The 17886-nt window shown below is 40.9% G+C and overlaps 1 protein-coding gene across 1 annotated transcript; it reads right to left on the reverse strand.

Moving 5' to 3' along the window:
• Positions 1 to 162: 162 nt before the first annotated feature.
• Positions 163 to 3979, reverse strand: LOC127306887 (serine/threonine-protein kinase AFC1). Its single transcript, XM_051337593.2, has 12 exons — positions 3653 to 3979; positions 2932 to 3109; positions 2484 to 2510; positions 2164 to 2317; positions 2034 to 2082; positions 1832 to 1946; positions 1565 to 1656; positions 1252 to 1408; positions 1068 to 1132; positions 842 to 939; positions 604 to 709; positions 163 to 482 (listed from the first exon to the last, which is right to left on the reverse strand). Exons 1-12 carry the CDS (start codon positions 3761 to 3763, stop codon positions 330 to 332), a joined length of 1305 nt encoding a protein of 434 aa, XP_051193553.1. The 5' UTR covers positions 3764 to 3979; the 3' UTR covers positions 163 to 329.
• Between the last annotated feature and the right edge of the window lie 13907 nt (positions 3980 to 17886).

Genomic DNA, 17886 nt, shown 5'->3' on the forward strand with positions numbered 1-17886 from the left:
TTCCATGCAAGCCACCACTGCATCCCCCCTATCCTCAGTTGACTATCCTCAAGTTAGATATCTGCACGCTACCTGCTAGTACTGAGCAGTCTGGTAAAAAAATTAGTACTGATTTCTAGGGCAGGAAACTGCAACAACTGAAAAATTGCCTCCCTGTGAAAATAAATTAACGGTCGTAACTCATTTTATATACAACAGTTACCTTTCACATCAGAACAGAATGCGAGTTAGCATATTTCATTTTCTGCAGAACATTTCCATTTTTTCGGTAGCTCTTACACATCGAAAGGAACAAATACAGAATTGAGAATTTCAATCTCAGTATAGTCTCAGTAACCACATCTTCTGTGGCTTCTGGTAAAGAAAGGGTGTTGAAGAGCCTGGCGTGCCTTAAGGCGCTCATCAGGATCATACCGAAGAAGCCCCTGAAGAAGATCTATTAGATCCCCAGCAGAATGGTCTACATGTTGCATTACCAGATTCTGCATAAAATACATGACTAGAATTAGAATTATCCAAGAGAAGTATCAGCTATCTGCTACCTTAAGCACAGTAATTTTGCTAGGATGAGAAGACTAGAGACTATGTAAAACTGTAAATTACCTGGAGACGAGGCAATTTCCATACTGCCTTCATGCTTTCTCGTGAGGCTGCCCCCTCTGGCCAGTCAAGCCTTAATCCACGCCTAAAGTACTTCTCAGCTCGTCTACTGCAAAATAGCATTAATCTAGCATGTCAGTAACCATTCCATCCAACTTAGCTTCACATGAAACTAGGAAGCAGCATACACCAGGATACATAGTTTCCAGGAATATCTTAAAAGATAATAAAGGTCACATACTCAGCTCTGGCCATCATGTGTTTTGGAATGGGGCCTAGAACCCTCTCCATCATAGCTAGATGCTCCAAATTTTCATGTGTTTGAAACAGAGCTTCCCCCTAGTATTCCATGCAGAACAAAAAGGACAAGCATATCAAAAGAAGCACTCAGATTGGTAATAACTGGCACTGGATATGGGTAAATATCAAGTAACACAGGTACATAATGGCAGCTATAGTAAACTAACCGAGCAGAGCTCAACTAAAATGCATCCAACACTCCAAAGATCGCATGGATAATTCCACCCAAGACCTACAGAGAAAATAGCAGATAACATTAAAAAAAATAAGCAATGTGGTTGTAAAAAAGAGTGCACTAGGCAAAGGGCATTGTCTTTTTCAGGAAACTGGAAGAAAAAATGTTGTTTATACCAAGGATAACTTCTGGGGCACGGTAATGCCTTGTTGACACGACATAATTGTGATCTTGATGATCAAATGTTGTGCTTCCAAAATCAATAAGCTTGATAGCACTAGATTTTGGAAGATTCTTGAAAACAGAACCATCCTTGGATTGGCGTATCGGAATCTTCATGTGGAAAAGAAACGGAGTTTAGAAAAAAAAATCATGCAGTAAAGAGTATTCAGTAGTAAAAAATCCTCTCCACGGAAGAAATGATTAACAAGAAACATTCAGGGAAATCTCAAATTTAGAACGGATTCCAATTTAGAAGTTCAGTACCACCTTATAATCATGAATCCTGATAGTATCAGGTGAAACAAGGAGAATGTTCTCTGGCTTCAGATCCGTGTGAATAAGTCTCAGGTCATGCATAACTGCATAGGTAATTAAGAATTATTATGTATATGTACAAAAGAGGAAAAATGAATAGGTCCATTAGAACTGGCATATATACATCTAAAGGGAGAACCTTAGCACGCTAGGGCCAGGCTACAATGAAACAGTAATTTGTTTAACGCAACAAACCACACAAGTAAACTGAATGCTTACATGTAACAGACTCTAATATTTGTCTGGCGAACTCCCGAACAAGATCAATAGGAAATGAACGGTAGCTATTCTTCCGGAGAAAGTCATATAGGCTTGGCCCAAGCTTCTCAAATACCTGAAAAGATAATTAATTCATGATTAAAGTCTAGATCATCAAAAAAGAAAGGAGAAAGTGTAACCATCTTGATGCATATGTACTTACTATACATATATGATTACGATAGTCAAACCAATTCCGTATTTGCACACAACTGCAGGCATAGAACCATTGATGCAAATCCATCAACTCAACATAGAGTTAAGAAGCAAATCAAGGAAGGTAAATTACTTACCGACTACCAGTAAAATCATGCTTCCCAAGTCTCTGAAGCACATCAATTTCGATCATAGCAGCCTCTCGGTATTTCTGAAGGGAACGCACAATCTTGATAGCTACTGCTTCTTGGTTTTCCAAGTCCCAGCATTCCAAAACTTGCCCAAACGTCCCTGTAACACGGACAGAGAAGGAAGATAGTGAGTAAATAATGGCTCAACTTTGAGAGACCATGTCTTCATATGCTGTAGTATTCACTTTAGAACTAAGCATTCCAAATAAATACAAGAGAACAAAATAAAATGCAGTATATTAGGTCACTAGGAGAAGCAAACCAACCTTCGCCCATCTTGCTGAGTATCCTATCTGCACAGAACATACAGGAAAACAATGTGAGAGATAAGAATTAACTCAAACTCTCTATGCAGTGAAACGGAATAATAGCACTAAATAAAGCTACAAGGCGCAAAGGTATTGAGCAGTTGGCACACAACTAAAATACATGACCATGAAACATGGAAAACTTGTTAGGAGCCAAGAGCATAGATACAGAGAAACATTTTGCATGATTTAATGGATGAATGGGTGACTAATTAGAACTTGGAAACAATTATGCAAAATCAGAATAATGAAGATGAAAGCCACGTGTCCAGTATTGTAACATTCAATGCTACAGACACTTCACCAAAAGAACCATCACCTAAAGCAGCTAAAGGAAGGTAAAATGCGTCAAGGAAAATTGACCAGTGCAAGCAAATAAGTAAGAGATTGAGTTGAGGAAGCGTACATCTTGGTGTAAGGTTCTCGCCAAGTGCGAAAACATAGTGCCCATCCTTGTCATCCGGCCTCCAAGGGGGCGACAGATTCCGCGGTGGTCCAGCATAATAAATTGGTGGCGGCGGCAGGAACGCAGTCGTAAAATTACCGTTGATTAGTTCCTGCCCGCAATAGAGCATCGGAATTGCCTACAAAAGCCACCAGCGATATTCTTATTAACGACAAATAACTAGATTGGTAACAAGCCTGCAAAACTTTACTTGGAACAGAAACAACCAAATGCCCGCGGCGTGTTTTGCAGCGCAATGGTCACACACCACTTCAAATTAACTACTCATTTGTCGAGTAGCGCAGTTCGTTGAGTACCGCTTACGAGTTCTTCCAAAATACTGGATCTTCATCAATCGACGGTTACATGATAATAATTGAAAGGTTTTATACGCCAGTCCCATAAATTGAGCAACCCGGGCATAGATGTGGCGTAATCCACATCCCCCTTTGTATCCTCTTTTTTTTTTTGCATCAGCAACTTGTTGTCAGCTGATTCTACTAATTCGCAAAATCTCACCGATGATCCACAACAACATCGCAGATACCCGGTACCACGAGCTCCACGCCTGAATCGAGCCGTCACACCCAAATCTAGCGAAACCGCGAGTAGATCTAGCCGAAAACCATCACCTAATGACACGCCAAAAGCGGATCGATGTGGCGAGTAGCTAGCACGGTACCTTGGGGGGCGGGAAGAGCTGGGGCGTGGCGTCCCATGCGAGCCGGGGCCGCTTGCGCGGCCGCTTGTCGGCGGCCTGGTGCGGGTACTCGGCGAGCCACTGCGCCTCCATCGCCAGCGCGGTCGGGAACCCCAATTACGCCATGGCCAGGGGCCAGTCCGGCGCGGAATCCGTGCGCGCCCCGGTGAGGTTTGGGAGGAATCGTGCTCCGGCGCGGAGAATTTTTGGGAGGAATCGAGCGACAGGAATGGTGGAGGAGCTCGAGGAAGAGGATGATAGTTGTGCGCGTCCGCGGGCGGAACCCTGGTTTGGTCTGTATCGTGAGGGAAAGGCAAAGCTAACTAACTATGGTTAGCTGGCTCGTTTTTTTAGGCAGAAGGCCCCTTGGTTTCTAGGTTATGAGGTACGAGCTCTCCTCTTCTGGCACTTCTCGTGGGTATGTTTGGTTCATTGGGCTTTTGTGTAAAGTGCTGCTGTGTTTTCGCGTCAAATTTTTTGAATCCGAGCTGTCGTCCTAGTGGAAGTTTGGTGGGAAACAGTTCCAACTTCCCTTTGTATATGCTCCGGATTAGTAAAATCATCAACCGCCATGGTGCGTGACAGCTATTCAGGGCTACTATGATTTGTTGTGTATGATCATAGCACAGCTCGCAGGGTTATCTCCAAGTTTATTTATTTTGATTATGTACTGCGAAGATAGCTATGAGTTTCGAGTTTTAATCGCGAGGGAAGAGTTTGGAAAGTACCAACATCGACCACAAGTTGCCATGTCGAAGGCTTGGCCGAGTGTCCGCAAGTGTGCTGATTGATACTCTGTAAGTATCATCATACTTTCCATGATTGAATCAATAATTGGGACATTAGTTCTTGCTCTGCTATATGAGTTCATCTCCATCATCTTGAAGGCCATTGTTCCGAGATGACTTCGCATCCGCGGGTGGCGGCGTTTATGGCGGTGTGAGCTAGTATGCACTGTATGGCTACTTTTTTACCAATTAGGTATGGCCGGGTCATTATTGATTAGATTTATGATGACGGGTATTTGATCTATAAGGAAAAAAGACATCAACATGGCTTTCACAGCTTAGATAATATATACAACCAAGCATATTGTCCTCTATTGTAAGTGTTGTATCGAGTAACCTTGTTTCATGGTGGTTGCCTTTACTGGCCAGCTCAAGGCGAAGGGTATTGGCTTTTATGGGCTTGTTCTCACAATATTGATGTAGAGAGTGGATTTGGTGATCAGATGGGTAGGTGTGCATGCGTCTATTACCGTTGGATCTTATGCTCCACCGTTGGATTCTGATGTCCAAGTTTGACAATAGACGGCAATTAACCAGTTCTACTCTAACTTTCCGTTTGTCCTATTTTGTTGCCATGCGGCAGCAGCATGTGGGCATGTGGCCCACTTCAAAAGGCCACTTGGATGTGATTTCTCTCTGTCAATCTTAGTTCCACCTCCCAGTTTCACTAATGAAAAAATTAGAACTTGGTAAAGGGAGCAATGAGCAAACTGAAAAAATTAGAAACTGGCAATGAAACTCCCCGTCCATCAACTAGTAGAATCTTTGAGAAAAACAGACCACGTATAAGCAAAATAATAGACGCAGAAGAGCATTTCTTTCAGCTTGCTATTTCTTCTAACAGATGCCATGCTGCTTAAGCTAGCTATGAACCAGCATCATAAGAGGACAAAAATTACAGACTCCAAGCAAACAAACCGATAATGCACGGCGGGAACACTGCTGCCTTCCTTTATCCTCCAACACTGCGCGTCGTCCACCGGCAGATCAAACATGCGCGGCGGGAACGGATCCGCGAGCCAGGATGTAGAATCAGCAGGGGGCAGCTCTGGTACCACCGGCGGGCGGAGCTGCTGCGAAGGGCGGGCGGCGCTGCTAACACAAGGCGGGGCGGGCGGAGCTGCTGCGAAGGGCGGGCGGCGCTGCTACCACAAGCCGGGCGGGCGGCGCTGCTACACACCGGCTGGCGATGTTGCTGCTATGGGCGGGCGGCGCCGCTGCACGAGGAGCAGGACGGCGCCGGCCTCCCCGATGAAGGCTGATACGTCTCCGACGTATCGATAATTTCTTATGTTTCATGCCACATTATTGATGATATCTACATGTTTTATTCATACTTTATGTCATATTTATGCATTTTCTGGAACTAACCTATTAATGAGATGCCGAAGAGCCAGTTGCTGTTTTCTGCTGTTTTTGGTTTCAGAAATTCTAGTAAGGAAATATTCTCGGAATTGGACGAAATCAACGCCCAGGGGCCTATTTTCACACGAAGCTTCCAGAAGACCGGAGAGCTGACGAAGTGGGGCCACGAGGTGGCTAGACGATAGGGCGGCGCGGCCCAGGTCTTGGCCGCGCGGCCCTGTCATCTGGGCCCCTCGTGACGCCCCTTGACCTGCCCTTCCGCCTACAAATAGCCTTCGTCGCGAAACCCCCAGTACCGAGAGCCACGATACGGAAAACCTTCCAGAGACGCCGCCGCCAATCCCATCTCGGGGGATTCAGGAGATCGCCTCCGGCACCCTGCCGGAGAGGGGATTCATCTCCCGGAGGACTCTACACCGCCATGGTCGCCTCCGGAGTGATGAGTGAGTAGTCTACCCCTGGACTATGGGTCCATAGCAGTAGCTAGATGGTTGTCTTCTCCTTATATGCTTCATTGTCGGATCTTGTGAGCTGCCGAACATGATCAAGATCATCTATCTGTAATGCTATATGTTGTGTTTGTTGGGATCCGATGGATAGAGAATACTATGTTATGTTGATTATCAATTTATACCTATGTGTTGTTTATGATCTTGCATGCTCTCCGTTATTAGTAGAGGCTCTGGCCAAGTTTTTACTCTTAACTCCAAGAGGGAGTATTTATGCTCGATAGTGGGTTCATGTCTCCGTGAATCTGGGGGGGGTGACAGAAACCTCTAAGGTTATGGATGTACTGTTGCCACTAGGGATAAAATATTTATGCTATGTCCGAGGATGTAGTTATTGATTACATTACGCACCATACTTAATGCAATTGTCTGTTATTTTCAACTTAATACTGGAAGGGGTTCGGATGATAACCTGAAGGTGGACTTTTTAGGCATAGATGCATGCTGGATAGCGGTCTATGCACTTTGTCGTAATGCCCAATTAAATCTCACAATACTCATCATATCATGTATGTGCATGGTCATGCCCTCTCTATTTGTCAATTGCCCAACTGTAATTTGTTCACCCAACATGCTATTTATCTTATGGGAGAGACACCTCTAGTGAACTGTGGACCCCGGTCCATTCTTTACATCTGAAATACAATCTACTGCAATTGTTCTACTGTTCTCTGCAAACAATCATCATCCACACTATACATCTAATCCTTTGTTACAGCAAGCCGGTGAGATTGACAACCTCACTATTTCGTTGGGGCAAAGTACTTTGGTTGTGTTGTGCAGGTTCCACGTTGGCGCCAGAATCCCTGGTGTTGCGCCGCACTACATCTCGCCGCCATCAACCTTCAACGTGCTTCTTGGCTCCTACTGGTTCGATAAACCTTGGTTTCATACTGAGGGAAAACTTGCCGCTGTACGCATCACACCTTCCTCTTGGGGTTCCCAACGGACGCGTGCTGTACGCGTATCAAGCTCTTTTTCTGGCGCCGTTCTTGTGGGAGATCAAGACACGCTGCAAGGGGAGTCTCCACATCGCAATCTCTTTACTTTGTTTTTGTCTTGCTTTATTTTATTTACTACTTTGTTTGCTGCACTAAATCAAAACACAAAAAAATTAGTTGCTAGCTTTACTTTATTTGCTATCTTGTTTGCTATATCAAAAACACACAAAAATTAGTTACTAGCATTTACTTTATCTAGTTTGCTTTATTTACTACTGCTAAAATGGGTACTCCTGAAAATACTAAGTTGTGTGACTTCACAACCACAAATAATAATGATTTCTTATGCACACCTATTGCTCCACCTGCTACTACAGCAGAATTCTTTGAAATTAAACCTGCTTTACTAAATCTTGTTATGCGAGAGCAATTTTCTGGTGTTAGTTCTGATGATGCTGCTGCCCATCTCAATAATTTGGTTGAACTATGCGAAATGCAAAAGTATAAGGATGTAGATGGTGACATTATTAAATTAAAATTGTTCCCTTTTTCATTAAGAGGAAGAGCTAAAGATTGGTTGCTATCTCTGCCTAAGAATAGTATTGATTCATGGACTAAATGCAAGGATGCTTTTATTGGTAGATATTATCCCCCTGCTAAAATTATATCTTTGAGGAGTAGCATAATGAATTTTAAACAATTGTATAATGAGCATGTTGCCCAAGCATGGGAAAGAATGAAATCTTTGGTTAAAAATTGCCCAACCCATGGACTGACTACTTGGATGATCATCCAAACCTTTTATGCAGGACTGAATTTTTCTTCGCGGAACCTATTGGATTCAGCTGCTGGAGGTACCTTTATGTCCATCACTCTTGGTGAAGCAACAAAGCTTCTTGATAATATGATGATTAATTACTCTGAATGGCACACGGAAAGAGCTCCACAAGGTAAGAAGGTAAATTACGTGAAGAAACCTCTTCCTTGAGTGATAAGATTGATGCTATTATGTCTATGCTTGTGAATGATAGGACTAATGTTGATCCTAATAATGTTCCGTTAGCTTCATTGGTTGCCCAAGAAGAACATGTTGATGTAAACTTCATTAAAAATAATAATTTCAACAACAATGCTTACAGGAACAATTCTAGTAACAACTATAGGCCATATCCTTATAATAATGGCAACGGCTATGGTAATTCTTATGGGAATTCTTAAAACAATAATAGGAATTCACCCCCTGGACTTGAAGCTATGCTTAAAGAATTTATTAGTACACAAACTGCTTTTAACAAATCTGTTGAATAAAAGTTTGGGAAAATTGATATACTTGCTTCTAAAGTCGATAGTCTTGCTGCTGATGCTGATCTTTTGAAATCGAAAGTTATGCCTCATGAAAATCATAATAATAAAATTGTTACTACAGCAAATGCCATCCAAGTTAGAATTAATGAGAATATAAGATTAATGGCAGAATTGCGTGCTAGGTGAGAGAAAGAAGAAAATGAAAAAGAAGATAATATAGCTAAAGTTTGGACTATTACCACCACTAGTAATGCTAATGCTACACATGTTGCTGCACCTCCTACTAATAATGGTAAAAGAATTGGTGTTGGCAATGTTTCCACTTCAAATGCAAAGCGCGAAAAACTGCACTAAACTGCTAAAATCATTAAAGCGCTTGTGATAAAGCTGCTGAAATTTTTTCCAACATTGGGGATGATGATCCCATTGCTTTAGATTATAATGGTTTAAATTTTTATGATTGCCACATCTCTGAAGTTATAAAGTTCTTACAAAAACTTGCTAAGAGTCCTAATGCTAGCGCTATAAATTTGGCTTTCACGAAACATATTACAAATGCTCTCATAAAAGCTAGAGAAGAGAAACTAGAACGCGAAGCTTCTATTTCTAGGAAGCTAGAGGATGGTTGGGAGCCCATCATTAAGATGAAGGTCAATGACTTTGATTGTAATGCTTTATGTGATCTTGGTGCAAGTATTTCTGTTATGTCTAAGAAGATTTATAATATGTTTGACTTGCCACCATTGAAAAATTGTTATTTGGATGTTAATCTTGCTGATCATTCTACAAAGAAACCTTTGGGGAAAGTTGATAATGTTCGCATTACCGTTAACAATAACCTTGTCCCCGTTGATTTTGTTGTCTTGGATATTGAATGCAATGCATCTTGTCCCATCATATTGGGAAGACCTTTTCTTCGAACTGTTGGTGCTATCATTGATATGAAGGAAGGTAATATTAAATATCAATTTCCTCTCAAGAAAGGTATGGAACACTTCCCTAGAAAGAGAATGAAGTTACCTTTTGATTCTATTATTAGAACAAATTATGATGTTGACACTTCGTCTCTTGATAATACTTGATACACACTTTCTGCGCCTAGCTGAAAGGCGTTAAAGAAAAGCGCTTATGGGAGACAACCCATATTTTTACTACAGTAATTTGTTTTATATTTGTGTCTTGGAAGTTGTTTACTGCTGTAGCAACCTCTCCTTATCTTAGTTTTGTGCATTGTTGTGCCAAGTAAAGTCGTTGATAGTAAGGTTCATACTAGATTTGGATTACTGCGCAGAAACAGATTTCTTTGCTGTCACGAATCTGGGCCAAATTCTCTGTAGGTAACTCAGAAAATTATGCCAATTTACTTGAGTGATCCTCAGATATGTACGCAACTTTCATTCAATTTGAGCATTTTCATTTGAGCAAGTCTGGTGCCTCAATAAAATTCGTCTTTACGAACTGTTCTGTTTTGACAGATTCTGCCTTTTATTTCGCATTACCTGTTTTGCTATGTTCGATGGATTTTTCGATTCCATTGACTTTCAGTAGCCTTTTGCAATGTCCAGAAGTGTTAAGAATGATTATGTCACCTCTGAACATGTATATTTTGATTGTGCACTAACTCTCTAATGAGTTGTTTTGAGTTTGGTGTGGAGGAAGTTTTCAAGGATCAAGAGAGGGAGATGATACAAAATGATCAAGGAGAGTGAAAGCTCTAAGCTTGGGGATGCCCCGGTGGTTCACCCCTGCATATATCAAGAAGACTCAAGCGTCTAAGCTTGGGGATGCCCAAGGCATCCCCTTCTTCATCGACAACATTATCAGGTTCCTCCCCTGAAACTATATTTTTATTCCATCACATCTTATGTGCTTTGCTTGGAGCGTTGGTTTGTTTTTGTTTTTGTTTTGTTTGAATAAAATGGATCCTAGCATTCATTGTGTGGGAGAGAGACACGCTCTGCTGTTGCATATGGACAAATATGTCCTTAGGCTTTACTCATAATATTCATGGCGAAGTTTCTTCTTCGTTAAATTGTTATATGGTTGGAATCGGGAAATGCTACATGTAGTAATTGCTATAATGTCTTGGATAATGTTATATTTGGCAATTGTTGTGCTCATGTTTAAGCTCTTGCATCATATACTTTGCACCTATTAATAAAGAAATACATAGAGCTTGCTAAAATTTGGTTTGCATAATTGGTCTCTCTAAGGTCTAGATAATTTCTAGTATTGAGTTTGAACAACAAGGAAGACGGTGTAGAGTCTTATAATGTTTACAATATGTCTTTTATGTGATTTTTGCTGCACCGGTTCATCCTTGTGTTTGTTTCAAATAACCTTGCTAGCCTAAACCTTGTATCGAGAGGGAATACTTCTCATGCATCCAAAATCCTTGAGCCAACCACTATGCCATTTGTGTCCACCAAACCTACCTACTACATGGTATTTCTCCGCCATTCCAAAGTAAATTGCTTGAGTGCTACCTTTAAATTTCTATCCTCTACCTTTACAATATATAGCTCATGGGACAAATAGCTTAAAAACTATTGTGGTATTGAATATGTACTTATGCACTTTATCTCTTATTAAGTTGCTTGTTGTGCGATAACCATGTTCCTGGGGACGCCATCAACTACTCTTTGTTGAATATCATGTGAGTTGCTATGCATGTTCGTCTTGTCTGAAGTAAGGGAGATTTACCGCTAAAATGGTTAGAGCATTGCATAATGTTAGAGAAGAACATTGGGCCGCTAACTAAAGCCATGATCCATGGTGGAAGTTTCAGTTTTGGACAAATATCCTCAATCTCATATGAGAAAATTAATTGTTGCTACATGCTTATGCATATAAGAGGAGTCCATTATCTGTTGTCTATGTTGTCCCGGTATGGATGTCTAAGTTGAGAATAATCAATAGCGAGAAATCCGATGCGCGCTTTCTCCTTAGACCTTTGTACAGGCGGCATAGAGGTACCCCTTTGTGACACTTGGTTAAAACATGTGCATTGCGATGATAATCCAGGTAATCCGAGCTAATTAGGACAAGGTGCGGGCACTATTAGTATACTATGCATGAGGCTTGCAACTTGTAAGATATAATTTACATGACACATATGCTTTATTACTACCGTTGACAAAATTGTTTCTTGTTTTCAAAATCAAAGCTCTAGCACAAATATAGCAATCGATGCTTTCCTCTTTGAAGGACCTTTCTTTTACTTTTATTGTTGAGTCAGTTCACCTATCTCTCTCCACCTCAAGAAGCAAACACTTGTGTGAACTGTGCATTGATTCCTACATACTTGCATATTGCACTTGTTATATTACTTTGCATTGACAATATCCGTGAGATATACATGTTATAAGTTGAAAGCAACTGCTGAAACTTCATCTTCCTTTGTGTTGCTTCAATGCCTCTACTTTGAATTATTGCTTTATGAGTTAACTCTTATGCAAGACTTATTGATGCTTGTTTTGAAGTACTATTCATGAAAAGCTTTGCTATATGATTCAGTTGTTTACTCATGTTATTTACATTATTTGGATCGCTGCATTCATTACATATGCTTACAATAGTATGATCAAGGTTATGATGGCATGTCACTCCAGAAATTATTTTTGTTATCGTTTACCTGCTCGGTACGAGCAGAAACTAAGCTTGGGGATGCTGATACGTCTCCGAAGTATCGATAATTTCTTATGTTTCATGCCAGATTATTGATGATATCTACATGTTTTATGCATACTTTATGTCATATTTATGCATTTTCTGGAACTAACCTATTAACGAGATGCCGAAGAGCCAGTTGCTGTTTTCTGCTGTTTTTTGTTTCAGAAATCCTAGTAAGGAAATATTCTCGGAATTGGACGAAATCAACGCCCAGGGGCCTATTTTCACACGAAGCTTCCAGAAGACCGGAGAGCTGATGAAGTGGGGCCACGAGGTGGCCAGACGATAGGGCGGCGCGGCCCAGGTCTTGGCCGCGCGGCCCTGTCATCTGGGCCCCTCGTGACGCCCCTTGACCTGCCCTTCCGCCTACAAATAGCCTTCGTCGCGAAACCCCCAGTACCGAGAGCCACGATACGGAAAACCTTCCAGAGACGCCGCCGCCGCCAATCCCATCTCGGGGGATTCAGGAGATCGCCTCCGGCACCCTGCCGGAGAGGGGATTCATCTCCCGGAGGAATCTACACCGCCATGGTCGCCTCCGGAGTGATGAGTGAGTAGTCTACCCCTGGACTATGGGTCCATAGCAGTAGCTAGATGGTTGTCTTCTCCTTATGTGCTTCATTGTCGGATCTTGTGAGCTGCCGAACATGATCAAGATCATCTATCTGTAATGCTATATGTTGTGTTTGTTGGGATCCGATGGATAGAGAATACTATGTTATGTTGATTATCAATTTATACCTATGTGTTGTTTATGATCTTGCATGCTCTCCGTTATTAGTAGAGGCTCTGGCCAAGTTTTTACTCTTAACTCCAAGAGGGAGTATTTATGCTCGATAGTGGGTTCATGTCTCCGTGAATCTGGGGGAGTGACAGAAACCTCTAAGGTTATGGATGTACTGTTGCCACTAGGGATAAAACATTGATGCTATGTCCGAGGATGTAGTTATTGATTACATTACGCACCATACTTAATGCAATTGTCTGTTTTTTTCAACTTAATACTGGAAGGGGTTCGGATGATAACCTGAAGGTGGACTTTTTAGGCATAGATGCATGCTGGATAGCGGTCTATGTACTTTGTCGTAATGCCCAATTAAATCTCACAATACTCATCATATCATGTATGTGCATGGTCATGCCCTCTCTATTTGTCAATTGCCCAACTGTAATTTGTTCACCCAACATGCTATTTATCTTATGGGAGAGACACCTCTAGTGAACTGTGGACCCCGGTCCATTCTTTACATCTGAAATACAATCTATTGCAATTGTTCTACTGTTCTCTGCAAACAATCATCATCCACACTATACATTTAATCCTTTGTTACAGCAAGCCGGTGAGATTGACAACCTCATTGTTTCGTTGGGGCAAAGTACTTTGGTTGTGTTGTGCAGGTTCCACGTTGGCGCCGGAATCCCTGGTGTTGCGCCGCACTACATCTCGCCGCCATCAACCTTCAACGTGCTTCTTGGCTCCTACTGGTTCGATAAACCTTGGTTTCATACTGAGGGAAAACTTGCCGCTGTACGCATCACACCTTCCTCTTGGGGTTCCCAACGGACGCGTGTTGTACGCGTATCAAGCTCTTTTTCTGGCGCCGTTGCCGGGGAGATCAAGACACGCTGCAAGGGGAGTCTCCACATCGCAATCTCTTTACTTTGTTTTTGTCTTGCTTTATTTTATTTACTACTTTGTTTGCTGCACTAAATCAAAACACAAAAAAAATAGTTGCTAGCTTTACTTTATTTGCTATCTTGTTTGCTATATCAAAAACACACAAAAATTAGTTACTAGCATTTACTTTATCTAGTTTGCTTTATTTACTACTGCTAAAATGGGTACTCCTGAAAATACTAAGTTGTGTGACTTCACAACCACAAATAATAATGATTTCTTATGCACACCTATTGCTCCACCTGCTACTACAGCAGAATTCTTTGAAATTAAACCTGCTTTACTAAATCTTGTTATGCGAGAGCAATTTTCTGGTGTTAGTTCTGATGATGCTGCTGCCCATCTCAATAATTTGGTTGAACTATGTGAAATGCAAAAGTATAAGGATGTAGATGGTGACATTATTAAATTAAAATTGTTCCCTTTTTCATTAAGAGGAAGAGTTAAAGATTGGTTGCTATCTCTGCCTAAGAATAGTATTGATTCATGGACTAAATGCAAGGATGCTTTTATTGGTAGATATTATCCCCCTGCTAAAATTATATCTTTGAGGAGTAGCATAATGAATTTTAAACAATTGGATAATGAGCATGTTGCCCAAGCATGGGAAAGAATGAAATCTTTGGTTAAAAATTGCCCAACCCATGGACTGACTACTTGGATGATCATCCAAACCTTTTATGCAGGACTGAATTTTTCTTCGCGGAACCTATTGGATTCAGCTGCTGGAGGTACCTTTATGTCCATCACTCTTGGTGAAGCAACAAAGCTTCTTGATAATATGATGATTAATTACTCTGAATGGCACACGGAAAGAGCTCCACAAGGTAAGAAGGTAAATTCTGTCGAAGAAACCTCTTCCTTGAGTGATAAGATTGATGCTATTATGTCTATGCTTGTGAATGATAGGACTAATGTTGATCCTAATAATGTTCCGTTAGCTTCATTGGTTGCCCAAGAAGAACATGTTGATGTAAACTTCATTAAAAATAATAATTTCAACAACAATGCTTACCGGAACAATTCTAGTAACAACTATAGGCCATATCCTTATAATAATGCCAACGGCTACGGTAATTCTTATGGGAATTCTTACAACAATAATAGGAATTCACCCCTGGACTTGAAGCTATGCTTAAAGAATTTATTAGTACACAAACTGCTTTTAACAAATCTGTTGAAGAAAAGCTTGGGAAAATTGATATACTTGCTTCTATAGTCGATAGTCTTGCTGCTGATGTTGATCTTTTGAAATCGAAAGTTATGCCTCATGAAAATCATAATAATAAAATTGTTACTACAGCAAATGCCATCCAAGTTAGAATTAATGAGAATATAAGATTAATGGCAGAATTGCGTGCTAGGTGGGAGAAAGAAGAAAATGAAAAAGAAGATAATATAGCTAAAGTTTGGACTATTACCACCACTAGTAATGCTAATGCTACACATGTTGCTGCACCTCCTACTAATAATGGTAAAAGAATTGGTGTTGGCAATGTTTCCACTTCAAATGCAAAGCGCGAAAAACTGCCTGAAACTGCTAAAACTGCTGAAACTGCTTGTGATAAAGCTGCTGAAATTTTTTCCAACATTGGGGATGATGATCCCATTGCTTTAGATTATAATGGTTTAAATTTTGATGATTGCCACATCTCTGAAGTTATAAAGTTCTTACAAAAACTTGCTAAGAGTCCTAATGCTAGCGCTATAAATTTGGCTTTCATGAAACATATTACAAATGCTCTCATAAAAGCTAGAGAAGGGAAACTAGAATGCGAAGCTTCTATTCCTAGGAAGCTAGAGGATGGTTGGGAGCCCATCATTAAGATGAAGGTCAATGACTTTGATTGTAATGCTTTATGTGATCTTGGTGCAAGTATTTCTGTTATGCCTAAGAAGATTTATAATATGCTTGACTTGCCACCATTGAAAAATTGTTATTTGGATGTTAATCTTGCTGATCATTCTACAAAGAAACCTTTGGGGAAAGTTGATAATGTTCGCATTACCGTTAACAATAACCTTGTCCCCGTTGATTTTGTTGTCTTGGATATTGAATGCAATGCATCTTGTCCCATCATATTGGGAAGACCTTTTCTTCGAACTGTTGGTGCTATCATTGATATGAAGGAAGGTAATATTAAATATCAATTTCCTCTCAAGAAAGGTATGGAACACTTCCCTAGAAAGAGAATGAAGTTACCTTTTGATTCTATTATTAGAACAAATTATGATGTTGACACTTCATCTCTTGATAATACTTGATACACACTTTCTGCGCCTAGCTGAAAGGCGTTAAAGAAAAGCGCTTATGGGAGACAACCCATGTTTTACTACAGTACTTTGTTTTATATTTGTGTCTTGGAAGTTGTTTACTGCTGTAGCAACCTCTCCTTATCTTAGTTTTGTGCATTGTTGTGCCAAGTAAAGTCGTTGATGGTAAGGTTCATACTAGATTTGGATTACTGCGCAGAAACAGATTTCTTTGCTGTCACGAATCTGGGCCAAATTCTCTGTAGGTAATTCAGAAAATTATGCCAATTTACGTGAGTGATCCTCAGATATGTACGCAACTTTCACTCAATTTGAGCATTTTCATTTGAGCAAGTCTGGTGCCTCAATAAAATTCATCTTTACGAACTGTTCTGTTTTGACAGATTCTGCCTTTTATTTCGCATTGCCTGTTTTGCTATGTTCGATGGATTTTTCGATTCCATTGACTTTCAGTAGCCTTGTGCAATGTCCAGAAGTGTTAAGAATGATTATGTCACCTCTTAACATGTATATTTTGATTGTGCACTAACTCTCTAATGAGTTGTTTTGAGTTTGGTGTGGAGGAAGTTTTCAAGGATCAAGAGAGGGAGATGATACAACATGATCAAGGAGAGTGAAAGCTCTAAGCTTGGGGATGCCCCGGTGGTTCACTGCTGGCGCAAAGTTGACGTGGGAGTTAGAGATCTCTTTGGTGTAACTTTTCTTCAGTTCCCCGGCAACGGCGCCAGAAATTTGCTTGATGCATGTGGTTGACACGTCCGTTGGGAACCCCAAGAGGAAGGTGTGATGCGCACAGCGGCAAGTTTCCCTCAGTAAGAAACCAAGGTTTAATCGAACCAGTAGGAGTCAAGAAGCACGTTGAAGGTTGATGGCGGCGAGATGTAGTGCGGCGCAACACCAGGGATTCCGGCGCCAACGTGGAACCTGCACAACACAACCAAAGTACTTTGCCCCAACGAAACAGTGAGGTTGTCAATCTCACCGGCTTGCTGTAACAAAGGATTAACCGTATTGTGTGGAAGATGATTGTTTGCGAAAACAAGAAACAAAGATTGCAGATGATTGTATTTCAGTATAGAGAATTGGACCGGGGTCCACAGTTCACTAGAGGTGTCTCTCCCATAAGATAAACAGCATGTTGGGTGAACAAATTACAGTTGGGCAATTGACAAATAAAGAGGGCATGACCATGCACATACATATTATGATGAGTATAGTGAGATTTAATTGGGCATTACGACAAAGTACATAGACCGCTATCCAGCATGCATCTATGCCTAAAAAGTCCACCTTCAGGTTATCATCCGAACCCCCTCCAGTATTAAGTTGCTAACAACAGACAATTGCATTAAGTATTACGCGTAATGTAATCAGTAACTACATCCTTGAACATAGCACCAATGTTTTATCCCTAGTGGCAACAGCACATCCATAATCTTAGAGGTTTCTGTCACTCCCCCAGATTCACGGAGACATGAACCCACTATCGAGCATTAATACTCCCTCTTGGAGTTACAAGCATCTACTTGGCCAGAGCATCTACTAGTAACGGAGAGCATGCAAGATCATAAACAACACATAGACATAAATTGATAATCAACATAACAAGTATTCTCTATTCATCGGATCCCAACAAACGCAACATATAGAATTACAGATAGATGATCTTGATCATGTTCGGCAG

The sequence above is a fragment of the Lolium perenne genome, chromosome 6, assembly GCF_019359855.2.
Source record: "Lolium perenne isolate Kyuss_39 chromosome 6, Kyuss_2.0, whole genome shotgun sequence".
NCBI lineage: Eukaryota > Viridiplantae > Streptophyta > Magnoliopsida > Poales > Poaceae > Lolium > Lolium perenne.